This window comes from Vipera ursinii (assembly GCF_947247035.1).
Source record: "Vipera ursinii genome assembly, chromosome: 3".
In the NCBI taxonomy this organism is placed as follows: domain Eukaryota; kingdom Metazoa; phylum Chordata; class Lepidosauria; order Squamata; family Viperidae; genus Vipera; species Vipera ursinii.
Window position 1 is genome coordinate 47,178,591 of NC_139516.1, and position 20,766 is coordinate 47,199,356.

At 42.7% G+C, this 20,766-nt stretch overlaps 1 protein-coding gene across 4 annotated transcripts in view; it reads left to right on the top strand.

Annotated features, from left to right (window-relative positions):
* TFEB (transcription factor EB) overlaps positions 1-20,766 on the top strand; it is a 96,686-nt gene that overhangs the window by 53,512 nt on the left and 22,408 nt on the right. For 3 of the 4 annotated variants that reach the window (XM_083359865.1, XM_083359863.1, XM_083359864.1), the window contains exon 4: positions 18,268-18,512. In XM_083359865.1, the coding sequence (XP_083215991.1) occupies positions 18,315-18,512 (198 nt within the window). In that variant the 5' untranslated portion in view covers positions 18,268-18,314. Of the gene's footprint in view, positions 1-18,267; positions 18,513-20,522; positions 20,638-20,766 lie in introns of those variants that run through there. The other variant, XM_083359866.1, reaches the window with a different exon arrangement.

Genomic DNA, 20,766 nt, shown 5'->3' on the forward strand with positions numbered 1-20,766 from the left:
AAGAGTCATACTGGTTATTGGTTCATTTCTGGGGTTAATTTAAAAACATGAGCTTTGCCTTTTAAGGCTTTGGACAGATAGACAGATCTGGACATTGAATGACTGCCTTTTACAAACAAACCTACTTATTAAATAACATCTTAATCAGATATTTGCTCCATTCCTAGCCTGAGGCTAGGAGAAGAGATTTGTATATGGCACCAAATTGTGGAATTTCCTTCTTTAACTGTTTTCAGCCCTAGGAGGAGGTTATGAAGTTCTCTTAATATTTAATTGCTTTTAAATGCATATTTATTCATTAAAAAAGAAGTTTATCTTTTTCATCCAGAAAGACTTTCAGAGTGACCTACTTATGCTCTGGAAAACAGAACACAATGAAAAAAGGAAAAGAAATGGGAGAAAAAAATTCAGGAGGTTAGGAACAATAAATTTAGTTACAGATAGTTCTCTACTTACAACAGTTCGTTTAGTGACCATTTGAAGTTACAACAGCACTGAAAAGAGTGACTTATGACCATTTTTCACACTTATGACCGTTGCTGCAACCCCAGGGTCATGTGATTTACATTTGGATGCTTGACAACTGATTCACATTTATGACAGTTGCAGAGTCATGTAATCCTATTATTACCTTCTGACAAGCAAAGTTAATGGGGAAGCCAGATTCACTTAACAACCGGGTTACTAATTTAGCCGCTGCAGTAATTCAGTTAACAAATGTGGCAAGAAAAGTCGTAAAATGGGGCAAAACTCATTAACAATTTTGGGCTCAATTGTGGTCATAAGTTGAGGACTACCTGTACTAATATTTCATAAATAAGTCCTAGAGGAGATCAACCCTGACTGCTCTTTAGAAGGCCAGATCCTGAAGCTAAAACTCAAATACTTTGGCCACCTAATGAGAAGGAAGGACTCACTGGAGAAGAGCCTAATGCTGGGAAAGATTGAGAGCAATAGAAGAAGGGGACGACAGAGAATGAGGTGGCTGGATGGAGTCACTGAAGCAGTAGGCATGAGCCTAGATGGACTCCAGAAGATGGTAGAGGACAGGAAGGCCGGGAGGAACATTGTCCATAGGGTCGCGATGGGTTGGACATGACTTCGCAACTAACAACAACAAAATAACTATGAGTCTGTTCTTCTTTATAAATCATATGTTAACATATAGTTTTTATTTATAAGGTTATTAAAAATCTTTACTTTGTTAGCTGTTTTGAGATGTAAGCCGTATAAAGAGTTCATAGATTGCACTGATTGCTACCTTGAAAGCTATAAATCAATGTTTTTCAAACTTGACAACTTTAAGATGTGGGCATACTGGCTGGGGAATTCTGCAAGTTGAAATCCTCATGTCCTAAAGTTGTAAGTTTGAAAAACGCTGCTCCAAATGGTGACTATGGACACTTTATTAAACTATATCCTCTCTTACTGCTATCTTGCATGCTGTGTTCAACATGAGGTTCCAGTTTGGAATCCCAACAACAGGAAGACCACATGGAGAGCCAATGTGATGTGAACACTCTGAAATGTCTTTCCTATGGCCTGTCATTAAGTCTCTTAGTTCTTTAAACAATAAATTGAGGAAATAATGCAGTCTTATGACCAGATACATCATGATTATATTTGTATGGTTTTCTATTTGCTCAAGATATTCCACAAGATCACTTTAAATCTAATTTCCAGCTTTCATTTTAAAGTTGGCAAAAGGCACTTCATAGCTGTTAATATTATGGGGTCCACTTAATGAGAGGAGGATGGTCAAAGAAACATAGGGAGCAGAGTTGGCTCATTTTTCCTTCCCAACCAGTGAAGGGAAAGTCCAAAGCAAAATCTGTGTAGATAATTGTGGTATATAGACATAGCAATATGTTTTCACATTTGTTGATGTAAACTTTATGTAGCTATTTTATATCAGCTACACTGTTAGCTGTTTAGAATTTTGGATGACAAAAAATGGGATAATGCAATCTCATCTCTGTATTGGCATAGCTATGATCTGAGGAAGAGCAATGTACAGTACTGTTAAGATTCCTGGCCTGAACCCATGATTAGCTAGTTAATGTATCTTTTCTGTACAGCCCATGTCAGCACACACTGGTCTCATGGACTTTTTCCTGAGTAAGTTCCTTTCTTAGTTCACCTAAAATAAAATTTACATTTAAAGTTTATTTACCAAAAGGAAGAATGCTTCCACGGTATTTTTTTTGTGAATGAAAGGGGTTGTTTCTCATTCCCTGAAGAACAGAATAAGAGGCTATTGAAAGCAAGTGAATAAACTTGATATAAAAAACATGGAGGCTTTGTCAGGTAAAAGCATTTAGCCAAACCTGTATGATCTCAGAAGCCAAGTGGGATCTGTTTATCACTTGGATGGGGACTACTTCAGAGTTCCAGGGCTATAGGCTACAGTGGCAAGCTGAAAAAACATCCCAGAAGAAGACAGTTGCAAATTATGTCTAAAGAAACTGCATGGAAGCACTGAAATTGTCTTTACTTTCACAAAGTACAGATAAAGGTACAAGCTGCTAGAAGTGAATATATCAGTAGAAACAGTGGTGGAATTCAAATATATGAATAACCGGTTTTCTGTTTGGATGCCACTCCCGGAAATCCATTCTGGGCCTGGGCAACAAAAATTAGCTACCAGTTCTGCCAAACTGGTGCGAACTGGCTGAATCCCACCACTGAGTAGAAAGTAAAATTAATGCAAGCAAGCAACTGAGAGATGCCCTCCTTTGATTGTCCTTCATGCCTCTGTAGTGCACATATTCAGTTAGGATTGAAATTCTGGGTGGGGAAGGTCCTTTGTTAAAGAGAGCCTCCATCAGAGATACTTCACCTCTGTGCATGAGTGATATCAAGAAGGGAGACAAAAAGAATAGAGATCCTAAGCCAGGGGTGTCAAACTGCCGGCTCGCGGGCCGAACGCATCACGATGAAACCATGTCCACCTCATTGCCAGCAATGGGGAAAAAGCTCTGATACATCACGTGATGTCACGTGATGTCGTGAGTTTGACATGTCTGTCCTAAGTATACTTATTTAGCAATAGTAATAGCAGTTAAACTCATAGACTGCTTCACAGTGCTTTACAGCCCTCATTTTGCCCCCAACAATCTGGGTACTCAATTTACTGACCTCGGGAAGAATGGCAGGCTGAATCAATCTTGAGCTGGTCAGGATCGAACTGCTGGCAGTGAACAGTGAGTTAATCTGGATATATTGCATTCTAACCCCTGTTCCAACAGGGCTCTTTAGGAGTAAGGTTCTTTGAACAGAATAAGAGCAGATGGGTTTCCTTGTATTTGGAACTCAACATAAAGGCTCCGGTTAGCTCATTTCTTGTTACATATAAAAGGCTAAAACAGATCAATATTTAGAATAAATTCCCTAATTTCAATCTCAGTTTACATGGAGTAAGAGGAGACAAAAAGAGGCAAACAATAGTCTACATCACGGGCTAATAATAGCAGTTAATACATACATGATGAATGTTAGAAGAAGTGATAACATTGCAATCAGTATGCAAAATAAGTTTTTTTTTAAAAAAAATGTAGGAAATCAGTAATTTCTAGCATTTGCCATCAATTTTGGTGTAGATTTTTACTGTAAATCAAGAAATCTGAACCCTCAAAGCAGTACCACAGATGCCCAAGATGGCGGACGTGCTCGGCTAAGCTCCGTTCGGAGCTTCAGCAAGGCGACGACCCTGGGAGCCTCACAGGAACATTCTCTTCTGTGAAGGACTTGGATGGGGGACGAGGACGAGGTGAGCCTCTGTACTGCTGTCTTTTGGCCCCGTGAGCCCCGTGAGCCCTGAACTCTCTTAACTCTCCGAGGTTTTTTCATCTGAGCCCGGAAGAGTTTTAGAGGCCTTAGAGGATGCGGAGGAGGCTCTGTGCTGCGTGATCAGCTGTTCGTCGGACCAGCTGTTTGTCGGGAGGCTTGCGGACTTGGCGAACTCTAATGGAGGCTGCTGGAGTGCCTGGAAGACCCAGATATTCTGCGGAGCTCTACTCTGACTGTTGGGGCCGGGAGGTTTTTCTGAGAGTTTTGAGAGCTTGTTTAAGAACTTGTTGGAGCCGGGCGGAGGATTTTGGAGGCCTGCGTTACGCCGACCAGCTGATTGTCGGCCCTGATAGAGTTTGCGGATCCGGGAGGCATTCTCGAAGCCTGTGGAGCCCAGGACATCTTTTTAGAGCTTGGCGGCGTTCCGGAGCGCCCTTCATCTGCTTGGGGGAGCCGCGTGTTGACTGATTAACTATGAATCGCGGCTTGGAGCAGCGTTGGCGTGGAAATGCTGAAGTGTTTGTCGGCTTTTTGGAGGGCCCCAGCTGCTCGGAGGAAGTTTGGGAGAGCTGTGTGGGCCCGGAAGATCTGATTGAGCCCCGTGTTGAATTTCTCGGCGCCGACCAGCTGACTGTGCTCCGCGGTACCGACCAGCTGTCTGTCGGCTTTCCGGAGGGTCCCGGCTGTTTGGAGGACCTTGGGGAGAGCCGTGCAGGCCCGGAAGAACTGGCAGAGCCTTGTGCTCTGCTTTTTTGGCTCCGACCAGCTGTCTGTGCCCCGTGGTGCCGATTAGCTGTTGTCGGAGCCCGGAACAACTTGATGGAGCCGGTGACCTTGAGGAGAACCTTCCAGTTGCTCAGGAGCCGGATGCTGGTTGAGTTACAACTTCCATTATGAACTACGGTTTGGAGCAGCGTCAGCGTTTTAAGCTGGAGTGGTGGAGACGGCCCTGGTTGGCGTCTGAGATGGTTGGCGGTGAGGGGGTTGAAGTGCCGCGACCGTCTTGGTACGGTGACTATGGCTGGGTGGAGTATGGACTTTTATGCCTGGACATCTGGAGGCATGGACTATTATAGTTCACTGGACCATATCCTTGAGCCCCACTCCGTGACTTTACGGGTTTTTTACCCTAATCCATCTCGCTGACTGGTTTACCTCTATTGTCCTCCCTTTTTCCTTTCCCCCCTGGGCTGTGGAAGGCGCCGGCTGTATAACCACTGTGAGAGAGTGATTAAGAGTTAGGAGTTTCCATCTGTTCCGTCTTAGAGGTGAGAGCTCTAGGCGGTATCTCTTTCCCCGGCTGCATATCTCAGGCTGCTCCCCGGGTTCTGACCGTTGTGAGAGAACGGGGATTGTCCCGGGGTTACCCAGCTCTAGTGGCAGAAGAGCTGGGTTTGCAGTCTGGATGCTCTCCTTCCATTTTTAAGATCCTCCCATTTTATTTATTCGATCTGGGTCTGTTTTGCTGTACTATCCAATTTTACTATGGTCTTGAGATACTCCAGCACGGTTTTACTCGCTCTCAGGGGTGCCCCCCCATCCTGGGAGCGACCCGCCTTATCTTTTAATTCACCTCTTGATGACGGGTCTGACTGTTGGGACCCTGAGAGATGGCCGGGCAGAAACAGGGGCCTAAGATATAAATTCAACAAGAGGTCCCTGATTACTTTTTTAGCTAAATTTTTTGTAGGGTTAGGGAGGGGGGAGGGTTGTGGTTGGTTGGAGAAGGGGGGCAATCCGCCAACTGCTGTTCAGACCAGGCCTAGGAGAGATCGCGTTGAGAGGGAGCCGGGGTCGGTCATCTCTGGAGCTCTGGAGCGGGTCGTGGGATTGCCAATTCCCACGACGATAGGGAATGGCTGCAGGTGTAAGATCAGAGGGCCGTATCGACCTCCGGGAGGGCCTCTCCGCTATCTTCAAGCGGTGAGGCGCTCCGACCCTCTGCCTTCGACCCAAGGCTCTGGGAGCGGGGATGTGCAGCCACCTGAGTTCCGACTGGTGTACTTAAATGCCAGGTCCGTTGCTAATAAGGCTCCCCTCGTCCGGGATCTAGTTGAGGGTGAGCAAGCGGACCTGGCTTGCATTACGGAAACCTGGTTGGGCCCAGAGGGTGGTATCCCCCTGGTGGATCTCTGCCCACCAGGCTTCCGGGTGCTACACCGGCCTCGGACTCAGGGTAGGGGTGGGGGAGTGGCTGTGGTTATGAGGGAGACCTTATGCCCGCAGGAGGCCACCGTTCCTCAGATAGTCGGGTGTGAATCTCTCTTATTGAGGTTTGGTCCTAGGGCGCAGTTGGGCTTGCTTCTCGCGTACCTTTCACCTAGTCGCGTAGCAGCAGCCCTGCCCGAGCTTCTCGATATCCTCTCAGGGCTGGTGATTGAGTTTCCTAAACTTATGGTTTTGGGAGACTTCAATCTACCATCCCTGGGAGGAGCATCTGAGTTAGCTCGGGAGTTCATGGCTTCCATGACGGCCATGGACCTGACGCAGGTAATTCATGGACCGACCCATGAGGGAGGCCACACCCTTGACTTGGTTTTCTTATCTGGTCGGTGGTTAGATGATCTTGGTGGGGGCTCCCCAATTGTTATGCCCCTGTCATGGACCGATCATCATCTCCTGCGGCTGGTCTTCCGTTTTGCCACTCCCCACCGTGGGGTTGTTGAGCCAACTAGATGGTTCCGCCCCAGGCACTTAATGGACCCTGAGAGGTTTCAGGCAGCGCTGGGGGCCCCACCTGCCTCCCCAGCTCACAGCTCGGCGGATGCCTTAGTGGAGGCCTGGGAAAGGACGGCCACGGAGGCACTTGACCGAGTTGTACCCTTGCGGCCCCTGACCCGGCGCAGATCCCAATGGGCTCCATGGTTCTCCGCAGAGCTCCGGGAGATGAAGCGTCGGAGACGGGGCCTAGAGAGCGTCTGGAGGTCCAGCCGATCTGAATCAGACCGATTGCGACTAAGAACCCATATTAGGTCTTATCTCGCTGCGATGAGGGTAGCGAGATCTAACTACTTCGCTGCCCTCATCGCGTCCGCAGATAATCGCCCGGCCGCCCTGTTTAGGGTGACCCGCTCCCTCCTTAACCAGGAGGTTAGTGGGGATCCCTTTCAGGGGCGTGCCGAGGAATTTAGTCAACATCTGTCGGACAAAATCGCTCGGATTCGGACCGGTTTGGACTCCGACTGGGCAGTATCGGACGATCAGGACACGAGCGATCTTGTCGATGTCACCTGGGAGGAGTTCGATCCTGTGACTCCGGAGGAAGTGGACAGGATCATGGGGAGGCTGAGCTCCACCACATGTTTATTGGACCCGTGCCCTTCCTGGCTGGTTTATGCAGCCCGGGAGGGGACACGAGGCTGGTTCCAGGCGGTTATAGCTGCTTCTTTGAGTGAGGGTAGTTTTCCCGCCGCCTTGAAAGAGGCGGTGGTGAGACCTCTCCTCAAGAAGCCTGCCCTGGATCCGGCTGTTTTGAATAACTTTCGTCCGGTCTCCAACCTTCGCTTCCTTGCGAAGGTTGTTGAGAGTGTGGTGGCGCATCAGCTCCCTCTGGTCCTGGATGAAGCGGATTATCTAGACCCGTACCAATCGGGCTTCAGGCCTGGGTACAGCACGGAGACGGCATTGGTCGCGCTGGTGAATGATCTCTGGAGGGCTCGGGACAGAGGATACTCCTCTGTTCTAGTCCTATTAGATCTCTCAGCGGCTTTCGATACCATCGACCATGGTATCTTGCTGCGGCGTCTCAGGGGATTGGAAGTGGGAGGCACGGTTCTTCAGTGGTTGTCCTCCTATCTCCTGGGACGCTCGCAGTCGGTGTTGACAGGGGGGCAGAGGTCGACCGCGAGGCCTCTCGCTTGTGGAGTCCCTCAGGGGTCGGTCCTCTCGCCCCTTCTGTTCAACATCTACATGAAACCGCTGGGTGAGATCATTCGTGGTTTTGGAGTTGGGTACCATCAGTATGCTGATGATACCCAACTTTTCATTTTGACCCCAAACCACCCCAGTGATGCCCTCGACGTGATGTCCCGGTGCCTGGAGGCGGTCCGGGTCTGGATGGGGAGGAACAGGCTTCGTCTCAACCCTGACAAGACGGAGTGGCTGTGCGTACCGGCATCTCGGGATATTCAGGATATCCCACCCCTCATTATGGGGGGTGAGTCATTACCTCCTGTAGATAGGGCTCGCAACTTGGGAGTCCTCCTAGATTCACAGCTCTCTTTAGAAGACCATATTGTAGCTGTAACTAGGGGGGCGTTCGCCCAGGTTCGCCTGGTGCACCAGTTGTGGCCCTGTCTAGACCGGGATGCCTTGCGCACGGTCACTCATGCGCTCGTGACCTCTCGTCTTGATTACTGCAACGCTCTCTACATGGGGCTACCCTTGAAGACCACTCGGAGGCTCCAACTGGTACAGAATGCAGCCGCGAGAGTTGTATCGGGGGTCTCCCGATACTCCCGTGTTACACCTTTGCTCCGCGAGCTGCATTGGTTACCAGTTGTCTTCCGGGTGAGGTTCAAGGTGTTGGTAATGACCTACAAAGCCCTCCATGGCATGGGTCCAGAATACCTTGGGGAGCACTTGCAGCCGGCGTCATCTTCCCTCCGCCCAGTACGCTCCCACAGAGAGGGCCTCCTCAGGGTGCCGCCAGTCAAAGAATGCCGACTGGTGACCCCCAGGGGGAGAGCATTCTCTGTGGGTGCACCGGATTTATGGAACCATCTTCCGGTAGAGCTCCGGATGGCGCCCGATCTCCGCTCCTTCCGGCGCGACCTTAAAACCCATCTCTTTAACGAAGCGGGCCTGGCCTGATGGGACGGGGTGGGATTGTTACTATGATTTTAATTTTTAATTTTAAATTTGTATTATTATGGGCACTGTTTAATCATGTTTTAATAATTTTAATTTTTTGTATCTGTTTTTATGTATTGCCCTGTTAACCGCCCTGAGTCTCTTGAGAGAAGGGCGGTATATAAATTAAAATAATAATAATAATAATAATAATAATAATAATAATAATAATAATAATAATAATAATACTATATTACCCTTCTCCAACCTGCAAAAAAGTAGGGAAAGCGTCTCTTAGAATTTCCAGCCACCTGCCTTCACTCATAAAGATAAATATTTAGTTGAGTCCAATTCTAGAGATTACTTGCCATTGCCCACTTCTGGGATTTTTTATTTTTATTTTTGCTTCCCAGTCTGGTCTATAACCCTGGGATTTCCTGGGTAATTTCCCATCAAGTGCTATTCAGGCTTAACCTTGCTTTGTTGGGGTTTTGGGGGGGGGAGGGAAAGGAAGGAGATAATCAAAGTCATTAAGAAAACTGTGGCAATTGTGACAGTTTTCACCCATACTGTAATGTTTGGAAATTATGACAGTTGCAGTCCCAACACATCTGGAGGTACCAGAGTAGGGACAGGGCTGTGTACTGACCATTTGGTAAATGGTTGCCTGAATTTGCAAGTAATGAAATATTGAACAGGTAGTGCATTTCCTTACCCAACAGAGAACTTCCATTGAAGATTACAATTGCAAACTTTGATGTTGTAGTCTAAGTGATATTCTTGCAGGGCATCTTTTTATGCAGTGTCAAAAAAGAGGAATTGCATTGCTAATCAAGGAAATATTTTCATACAAGTTGTACATGCAAATTTATATGTATAAATACAGATTCAGAAATAGTTACTAATTTTAAAGAAACACCTTACCAAGAAGTGACTGTTCAGGCCAGTGTGAAGACAGCAGTACTAGAAGATGAAGGAACTATATTCTGCTATTGAACAACAACTACAAGCAGGGATTTCTGATCGGTAAATCAATAAATTAGGCAGTCTGTTAGAGCTAAGTAAAAGGTAAAAATCCCAACTAATAGCTGGAGCATGAGCCAAAAAATGAGAAGAATTTGCCTGCGAGAACCTAAAGTTAGAGACCAGGCCTTGCTTCTCCTGAACTTCATGATCCATCATACCCCATGAATATTTATTTATTATATTTACAATTCTAGTGACAAAGCTAATTGTTGTAATTGTTGATGATATTGAAGAATCTTGAATTTTGCTAATAAATTTCATGTTGTCTTGAGTGAATATCTTTTCAATCTCTTTAACAGTTTGTTCTGCTCTGCAATAGTGCTATAGGACTATTTGATGAATTTCGAATAGTATTCTCCAGTTTTAGTATTCTTAGTACATTCTTAAATGCATGTTAGAAGTTAGAAGGTTTAACTCTCAGATGCATTCCGTTAATTTGTATATACAAATAAGGGTGTCTGTGGTAGTGGGGACAAGGTACCTGGTGGTGGCCATCATACTTAATTTTAATCCTCTCCTTGCAAATATTCCTGCTTCAAAGAATGTGAGTCTTCACCACTACATTCTTCTGGCAATCTTTTCCCTTTTCTCCACTGCTTAGTTTGGCTTACCCTTTATTTTGTGTTCCCTCCTTCCCTCTCTGGTAGTTCAGTTTAATTTTTCAAGGCACACTTCAAAAGTGGGCTATTTTTAGTAGATTTTTCTTTTAGAAATCAGGAAGTAATAGATTAAGACCAAAAGCAGCAATTTTGAGACTTTCACATGCCACCATTTTCCCTCACCAAACTGTCGAGCAGTTTGAAAGTAATTGTGATTGTTATCACTTCTGTTGGCTTGAAATACTAAGAACAAGGAACAGTTTTTTTTTGTCTGGCATCAACAAAAATCCCCATAGTCATACTCTAAACAAAAGGAAAGACAGAATGAAAGAAAGAACCAGTAGCCTGCATCCTGTGCAGGAAAGAAAGGGGAACTGCTAAAACTCTTGTCAGTTTCATCCCTCCTGATACAGTGTGTGCTACTGAGGTGGAGCTCCAAAGTCGTCAAGCAGCATTATATAGGAATGGTTTATAGTAGGACCTGAAGCTGAGGAGCCAGGACAAAGAGTAGGGGAAATAGTTTCCTCCAATGGAGAAAGAGCAACATGTTTCAAAAATGAAAGCCAACTTTGTAGTAGTTTCAAATATTCTGAAGCTGAGCTGGTAATAGGTCAGCTTAGTTCTCCAACACTCTGTTTATAGGAATTAGCTAGAATATGGAAATTCCTCTTGACTTATGTGTTTGGATAAAAACTGCTTGAGGGGCTGGAGAAGTGATTAATAGAGAGATATATTAGGGATGTGCAACATGTTGGATTCCAAAGGAAAAATATACTCTGGACAGAGAGAGGCTGTGTGCATGCAGCTTCTGTCAACAACTCATCCTTTCCTGCCATTATGCTACAGCTGAGGAGGGTTGTCCTCATTCAGCAACCACTATTGGGATTGGCAACTTGGTTGTTAAGCAAAGTGGTCACTAAGTAAAATTGCAACTGTGTTTATGATTTTACTTCTGCTTTCTTTAGCTTTACAGCAGGGGTGTCAAACTGCCGGCCCACGGGCCGGATGTGTCATGGCAAAACCACTCTGACAATGGAAAAAACGTTGTGATACGTTGCGACACATCACGTGACTCTGCGAGTTTGACACCCCTGCTTTACAGACCTATGAAGGTTGTAAATGTGAGGATTGATTGCAAAGTTACTTTTTCATCACTGTTGTATCTGGTAACAATTACTAAATGAGGCAGCTGTTAAACAAGGATTACCTGTACTTGCTTTGAAGAATTGTTTATAGGTGCTGCATAAGCATCCCAGAGCTTTCCTCTCTTAGAATCCAAAACACTGCACTGCCTGAAAGCATATTTTATTCACTTTCTCTGGTTTACTCCATTTTTGTTTTAAAATCCTTGTTTCTTATTGTAGGAATCAAGGAAATACTTGTAAAAAACTGCCAAAATTTCCCAATGTAATCTTTCTACCCATGTCAGAATCCCACAGGAATTCACAATGGAACAAGGAGAAATCAAGAGTATTCCTATTCAGAATGTTAACATTTTGTGAAAGAAAGTACAAGAATAGAATAGAATAGAATAGAATAGAATAGAATAGAATAGAATAGAATAGAATAGAATAGAATAGGATAGGATAGGATAGGATAGGATAGGATAGGATAGAATAGAATAGAATAGAATAGAATAGAATAGAATAGAATAGAATAGGACTTTGGAGGTCTTCTAGTCCAGCCCCCTGCTCAAGCAGGAGAACCTATACCATTTCAGACAAGTGATTGTCCAGTCTCTTCTTAAAAACCTCCAGTGATGGAACACCTACGACTTCTGAAGGCAATCTGTTCCACTGGTTAATTGTCCTCACTTTTAGGAAGTTTCTCCTTAATTCCAGGTTGCTTCTCTGTTTGGTCATTTTCCAACCATTCTTTCTTGTCCTGCCCTCTGGTACTTTGGAGAATAGTTTCATGCCCTCTTCTTTGTGGCAGCCCCTCAAATATTAGAATTACTGCTATCATGTCACCCATTTCTTTTCTTTAGACTAGCCAAACCCAAGTCCTGCAGCCATTCTTCATATGTTTTCATCTCCAGGCCTTTGATCATTTTAGTTGCTCTTCTCTGAACTTTTTCCAAAGTCTCAACATCTTTTTTGTAGTATGGTGACCAAAATTGTTTGCAGTATTCCAAGTGTGGTCTTACTAGGGTTTTATAAAGTGGTACTAATACTGCACGGGATCTTGATTCTATGTCTCTGTTTATGCAACCCAGGATTGTATTAGATTTTTTGGCTGCTGCTGCACACTGCTGGCTTCATAGTCAACTGATCATCCACTAGGACTCCAAGGTCCCTCTCACAGTTACTGTTTTTGAGCCAGGTCTTACCCAATCTGTATTTGTACCTTTGATTTTTCCTGCCTAAATGTAAAACTTTGCTTTTCTCTACATTAAAATTCACATTTAAATGTTACATTTAAACTTCTTAAAGGCCAGTTATAATGACAGTTTCTAGCTATTTTTTTAATCTATCCGTCTACATTTTGGATGAATCTTAATTTTTTTCTTTTGTTTCTTTTGTTTATACTGAACAGAATTCTGAGTTATCATGCATAGACTTCTTCTGTTTTCTGTGTTTCTGTTAGTTTATTCATTCATTTATTATATTTAGTTTTTGCCTTTCCTCCAAAAGAAATCCAAGAACATTTACATGAAAATCTTCACTTTGTCTACACAGTAGCAGACCTGTGGGGTAGTTGGGGTGACTGACCCAAAGTCACTCTGTGACTTCCATGGTTAAGGAGAGATTTGAACTTTGGGTCATACCTTAATGACTGCATCACACTGGTTTTCAGACCTCCTATCCTATCTTCTCTCCCTCCCTGTCCATCCTGTGAGTCAGAGTGAAAGCAGAAGCTGGTGAATATTACAGAGGGTGAAGCCAAGCAGAGCCAGAAGAGCTATTTAAAAGTTATCTTGGTTTTGCAGTTCTCCTTATCTTTTAAGCAGCCCTCTTTGCTGTGATCAAGATCTTGTGATATAAAGGAACTTCCTAAAGTGCAAAACCTGGTAAATTGTTGACCTGTAATATTGGTGATTGTACTTTTTATAACAGGGGTGTCAAACTCAATTTCATTGAGGGCCGCATCAGCATTGCGGTTGCCCTCAGGGGGCTGGGTGGGTGTGGCCAGGGTGGGTGTGGCCTACTGGGTGGGCGTGGCTAGAGTGCATATGGCCTACTGGGTGGGTGTGGCCAGCTCTACATCATTCGCATCAAGGGTGCCTATGGGGGCCTGGGCAGGAGTGGGACAGATCTGAGGGTCTCTGGCAAAAGGAGGGTCTCTGGGCCAGGGCCAAGGCAGTGGGGGCCGTTCCCTCACTGTTTCCAGGATGGCTTCGTGGGCCGCATGAAACCACTTCGCGGGCCGGATCTGGCCCCCGGGCCTTGTGTTTGACATGTCTGTTTTATAATAAACAACATGAGGTGAATCATTTAGCCCAATCAGAATAGAGCTGGAAGGGACCTTGGAAGTCTTCTAGTCCAACTCCCTGCTCAAGCAGGAGACCCTATACAATTTGAGACAAGTGGCTGTCCAGTCTCTTCTTAAAAACCTCCAGTGATGAAGCACACACAACTTCTGAAGGCAAGCTGTTTCACGTTCTCAGTGATAGGAGGTTTCTCCTTAATTCCAGGTTGCTTCTCTCCTTGATTAGTTTCCATCCATTGTTTCTTGTCTTGCCTTCTGGTGCTTTAGAAAATAAGTTGACCCCCACTTCTTTGTGGCAGCCCCTCAAATACTGGAACACTGCTATCGTGCCACCCCTGGTCCTTTTCTCTAGAGTAGTCATACCCAGTTCCTGCAGCCATTCTTCATATGTTTTAGTCTCCTGGCCTTTGATCATTTTAGTTGCTCTTCTTTGAACTTTTTCCAAGGTCTCAACATATTTTTTGTAATGTAGTGACCAAAACTGGATGCAGTATTCCAGGTGTGGCCTTACTAAGGCTTTATAAAGCGATGCTAGTACTTTGCGTGATTTTGATTCTATGCCTCTGTTTATACAACCAAGGATTGTATTAGCTTTTTTGGCTGCTGCCGCACATTCCTTTTCACTACACACCATGGAACAATAAAAGAACAATTATGATTGTAGCAGTGAAAGGAAAATGTATTTTTCCTGAAAATTTACTGGATTGTTAATTCTGATAATTTTAAAGATAATTTAAAGCACTGTTTATTCTGTTAGCAATTAAAGCATTATCCTTTTATGGCTGATAGCTACTTTTGATTCACAATATAGTTTTATAGATTGAAACAAAAATGAATAACAAATTATGAGAATACTCCTGTGAGCAAGAAGCAGAATTCTTACAAGAATGACATTTCCGGTCTGTATATCTCCTACAGAGATTTATTTTATATTAAAAAATGAAGGGAAACAGGTTTTATGTAAATATCTAATGAATACTAGAGTAATCCAGGAAAGTTTAAGTTGCATTAAAAATGAAGGCAAATGATTTTTTTCATTTCAGTGCAATGAAGTGCACTGCCCTATGGCACTGCTTCATAATTGAACTGGTTACCAGGTGATTTCTGGCTGTAATTCAAGATGGTGGTTAGTAAGCCCTTCATGGCATAGGACTGTTTTAGGGACAGCTTGTTTCCAAATGTTTCTACTTGTCGGATAAGGTTAGGTTGAGTTGGCATGCTTTGGGTCCCAGTGATTAAACAATGTCATTTATTGGGACCCAGAAATCATGCCTTTTTTGATGTGGTGCCCTCTAGAATGACGTTGCCCCAGGAGAGCCATATAATTCCCACCCCAATGACATTCAAGAAACTATTAATAGCTTGGTTGTCCTCCCAGTCTTGGGATAGGATGGCTGTGGAATCCCTATGGTTTTAATTATTTTGGTTATTGAGCTAACTTTCTGATTGGTTGTGCTTCTAATTTTTTGGTTTTTTCTCTTTTCATTGTAAGCTGCCCAGAGTTGTTAAGGTGGTGGGTAGACTCCAAATCAAATGAAATAAAAAATAAATACGTAATAATAAAATATTCTGAATCTCCTACCAGTTAGAGCCATTCCTGGATTAAATTATGATAAGACAGGAGAAAAAAGCTTTTCTTCCATATCACATAAAATGTTATGCATTCTATCCGGTCTCTCATCTTAGTTGTTTTTTAACCTGAAAAATTCCCCTCGTAAGCCTTTCCTTATGGGGAGCTACTCTTGCCTTTGATTATTTGTGCAGTCCCTTTTCTCCAGTTATGTACGTTATATATAGCACCATTTTTAAGGACAATGATTAATACTGTATACGGTGTAGAATTCAAAGATTGGTTATACTATAAGAGATTATAACATTGGCCATTTTATATCCCTTGAAATTTGTCAACACAAAAGATTGGGCATCCGTGTAGAATCTTTAGATGATCTTGTTCAGGTAGTGTTTAGTCTTTTTATGTGCCTTAATTATTTTGAGAGACATTGGGTTGTAGAAAGAAGTTAATGAAAAAGATCAAAAGGGATTATATAAGTGATGTGGGATAGTTTTCTGAAGTAAAGCACATTTTCTTTTTTTTTTTGCACTATCTGAACAAGGTTGTTCGGCCTGTGAATAGACCCCTTTATCCTTTTACATGGTAGTTGCTATGTATTGCCTATGTTATGACAGCAAGAAGTATGACAGCTTAATCTGCCCTGATAGGGTTTGTAAACTCTTCACACTCTATGACTGAAGAAGGCAGCTTGTGAAAGAGCTGAGGCACTTTAAGGACATCAGCTTCACCAGTGGGGTGTAAACTCTTGGATGCATATTTAGGAATCCAAATAAGCAGCTGCATTCATTCTTAGAAGTGCTGAACAGGTCTCAGAAATCCAAGAGGAAGCTTATTCATTGTAGGAATTTTCTTAATACAAATTATGATTGCCACCGCTAAATCTTAAATCAGACTTCCCTGAGCTGACATTCTCCAAACACTTTCTCAGACTGGTACAAGTAATGACTGTGGAGTTTGAGAGTAAGGAGGGCTTATAAACTATTACATTAGAGAGCATTGGTAAGGGAAAGGTTGGTGCAAGGCGTATAATGGTTTAGCATAATTAGAAAACTCATGAGACGTATCCTGAATGACAAGAAATCCAGCTGCTTACCCAGAATGCTAGAAATTGTCTGAATGCTACATATAGACATCATAGTATAAAAAAGCATGAGAAAGAGCAGTTTCTATCTCAAACACCATCTCTCCTGTGAACTTGCTAAACCATTGAGTCTCATCCTCTATTACTCATCTATCATATGACCATAATAATCTAGATTCTAGACTTTTTAAATGTTAAATTTAACTCTGAAGTATTCTACTTTGATAGGCAAACACTGACTGCAATATGAAACAAATTATTAGGGAGAAGATAATCAGCAACTTGTTCTCTGTCATCTCCCTTTCTGGACTTTTTAAAAAAGAATTTCCAAATATATCATCTTATTCTTTTTTCATGGGCCTCTTGAGTTCCATTTATATCACATGCTAGAGTTTTTGGTCACCTGCCCAAAGATGATACAGGAAAAAAAATAGTTGGGATTTTTCATTCACTTCATGAATATATTACTATAGAGGGAAGTAAGATTGTTACTTAACTTTGATCTGAAATTCCTTTTTTCCCTTCATCTTAAAGTAATTAATGAGGGTTATAGTTTTGGGGGGATTAGCCCCAGAGAACCAAGTTCACTCTCAGTCAGAGAAACTCCTTGGGTGCCTGGGCTACTCACTCTCAGCCCAGCCTACCTCACAAGCTTATTGTTTTGAGGAAAAAAATTGAAGGAAGTGCTATATATACTGTGAACTCCTTGACAAAAAGCAAATATAAATGTAACAAGTATAATTTCTTACAAGAGGAACAAAGATAGTGGTGGGATTCAAATATCTGAACAACTGGTTCTAGGTCTGGGCAAGAAAAAATTAGCTACCAGTTCTGCTGAAGTAGTGTGAACTGGCTGAATCCCACCACTGAACAAAGTTACCGTAATAGTAAATGAAAAGCATGTGTAATTTAAAAAGCATTTTTTTGCAAGTTATGCTGTCATAAAATGGGACCAGTTTTTGGAAGAGAAATTTATTCAAAGCTGCTTGTGGAATAATTTTTGCACCAGCATTTGCACATTTTAGATTTTTATGAAGCTGCTTGTAACTTGAAAAGTACACACAGAAATACATGCTGCTTATGCACAAAACCTCCCATTAATATTAATGAACAATCACTTGCTTAAAGACTACAAGCTTGAAAATGAATGCAAAAAACATATGATCGAGCATATGCACATATTTTTGTGTTTATTACTGTTTTGCCTTTTTCTCCTTAATATTGAAAACAGATGCAACAAAGGCTCAGGAAAGTGAGAAGAGGAACAAAAGTGTTGTTATATTTTAACATTTGGGAAATATTAGTGAAAACAAATTGTAATTTGTTGTGGATAGTTGATATCAATTTCAAAAGCAATAGCTTCCTTCAGCTTGCTAATTGAGAGTTCTGGGAATTGGAGATCTAACACATCCACAGCTGGGAAGGCTGAATTAGATGTAAAAAAAAAGATAGGTAAAATAACAGATTGTAAGTCCTCTATTCTACTAGATCAGACATGTCAAACACAAGTCCCGGGGGCTGGATCTGGCCCGCGAACTGGTTTCATGTGGCCCACGAAGCCATCCTGGAAACAGTGAGGAAACGGCCCCCACTGCCTTGGCCCTGGCCCAGAGACCCTCCTTCTGCCAGAGACCCTCAGATCTGTCCCACTCCTGCGCAGGCCCCCATAGGCACCATTGATGTGAACGATGTAGAGATGGCCACGCCCACCCAGTAGGCCAAATGCACTCTAGCCACGCCCACCCAGTAGGCCATGCCCACCCAGGCCATGTCCAACCGCCCCCCTGAGGGCAACCGCAATGCTGATGCGGCCCTCAATGAAATTGAGTTTGACACCCCTGTACTAGATTGATTATAGAAGATTCTTAATGTTGAGAGACTCGCTGCTCTTAGATCAGTTTTAATGACTTATGCAAGTGATTGAAAGCTAGCATTTAATGCTGAATCCCTGAGTCTCAACCCTTCTATTTTCTTTTTAGGGCTTTAGGTATCCCTAACAAGCGTTGACACATCCCAAATATCAGCCATGGCATCTCGCATTGGTTTACGGATGCAGCTTATGCGAGAGCAAGTACAACAAGAGGAACAACGGGAGCGCATGCAGCAGCAGTCAGTGATGCATTACATGCAGCAACAGCAACAAATGCCAATGGCTCCAACCCCAGCCATCAACACACCAGTTCATTTCCAATCACCACCACCTGTGCCAGGAGAAGTCTTAAAGGTATAGTCGCATGAATAAAACTTTGGTCATGGAGAACGATAGAGGCAAATAGAATATCAGTTAAAACTGTTATGTTGCAAGAAATGAATGGCTTGCTGGCTTGCTTGTTTATTATTTATTTATTTATTAAAAATATATGCCTCTCCTTTCACTATCAAGTGAGTCTTGGCAGCTTACCAAAATATCCAATATATCAGTTGGAAAAATACATTGAAAACAACAAGTCCTTTCATTTGAATTAAGCATTTATGAGGACCCAGATTGTTGGGGGCAATAAGCTGACTTTGTAATAATGCCACTTGGGGTGTGTGTGAAAGCCCTAATAAGCAGGCATATACATAGAATGAAGGCTACTGCTAAGCTTGTAAGCCGCCCTGAGTCTTTGGAGAAGGGCGGGATATAAATGGAATTAAAATAAAAAATAAAATAAATAAATTTGTGTATGTTTAAATGGGGAAAGGGGGAGAGAATCTATGCAGAATTTTTCTTTCAAATGGTTTTACTTAGGTATTCAAAACACAAGTGATTAGCTGCAAATTGGCTATATTTTTTTCAATTGAGTTATTGGATTCCTGTAGTTTTTCTTTAATCATCCTACAAATTTTATCCTTTGCTATAGTTTTGTAAAGTTTGAAGTGGTTTCATCATTACAAGGCAATTTATTATCAATTTTCTATGTACAATTGACTTTATTTAGTGCTGGGATGATGTAGTCCAATAATTTTTGTGTGTGTCATGAGATTTATCCTTCAAAAGTGGGTGAATTCCTTTAGTTTAGTTTGGCTTCTTATACAGGTAGCACTTGACTTATGACTATAATTCAAGGCCCAATTATAGTCATAAGTCATTGCAGTTATCGGTCCAGACTAAATTGTGACTGATTTAGAGTTATAATCATTTTTTTACAACAGTTGTTTAGCAAACACTGTGGCTGTTAAATGAATCCATTTTCCCTAACGGGTATTTTTTAATTGGAAACTAGACACAAAGAGTTGCTAATCGTGGTCACATTATTGAAGGATGTTGCAAACGCCCATAAAAATAAGCTGGTTGCCAAGCACCCAAAATGCAATCTTGTGACCAGGGGTATGCGGCCATCATCATTCCGAAAATGGGTTGTAAGTAGCTTTTGGGGAGGTCCATTGTAACTTCAAATGGTTGTTAAGTGACTGATCATAAGTCAAAGACTACCTGTAAGTATTAAATTTCTTTTTTTTTTACTGTGCCTTAAAAAAATAACAATCCATCCATTTTCCTTCTCATAGAATCATAGGGCTGGAAGGGGCTTCAGAGGTCTTCTAGTCCAACCCCTGCCCATGTCAGGAGTCTTAGTCCATCCTGGACAAATGGTTTTTCAATCTTTGAATATGAATTCATGATAGAATGGTATTTCCAGGGGGATTTTGAATCCAATTAGATTGCAAAGAATGACAAATCATTGTTTAATATGGCAAGGTTTACTTCTGTGGGCAGGATTTTTGTTCTTTCTGACCCTGGAATGTATTTGGTTGTTTAGGGTGGGATATCAGGGGTCTTATAGCAATATATAAGCAATAAAGGTCTCTGACTTCTGGCAATCTGCAATCTATATATGATATATGATATGAAAAATCAAGGTAAGGAGAAATGAGGCCGAGTGCAATTTTAACAGCTTTAAAAGTGACTCATACCCAATTAGAGGCTTATTAGAGGATGATAACAAAGATTTGTGACATTCATTTATATAGCTGAGCTCACAATTATTCATGCCTCAATTACCTCCCAATAGAATTACTGCAATATACTCTACATGGGGCTGCCCTTGAAGACCATTTGGAAGCTTCAGTTGGTATAAAATGTGATAATGTGTGCAGTTATGAATGCTGGTTGTTCAGCACATGTGACACCTCTGCTTTGTGTGCTTCATTGCCTACCAGCATGCTTCCAGGTGCAATTCAAGGTGCTGATGGTTACCCTAAAAACTCTTCATGATTTGGGAATAGACTATTTATGGGGCCATGTCTTCCCAAAGATGCCTATGTGTGAGAGAGTGACTTTTTGTGTCATAGCACCTGCCCTGGAACCACTCCACTCCACTCCAGAAATCAAACTTTTGAAGACAGTGAAAATCTGGCACTTCCATCAGGTCTGGGGCCCTGATATTATGGATAACTCATTTTGTGGAGTGTGTGTGTGTGTGTGTGTGTGTGTGTGTGTGTGTGAACCCAGCCTATTTCTTTCTGAAGACGTATATATTTGAAAGTTATGTTTAACT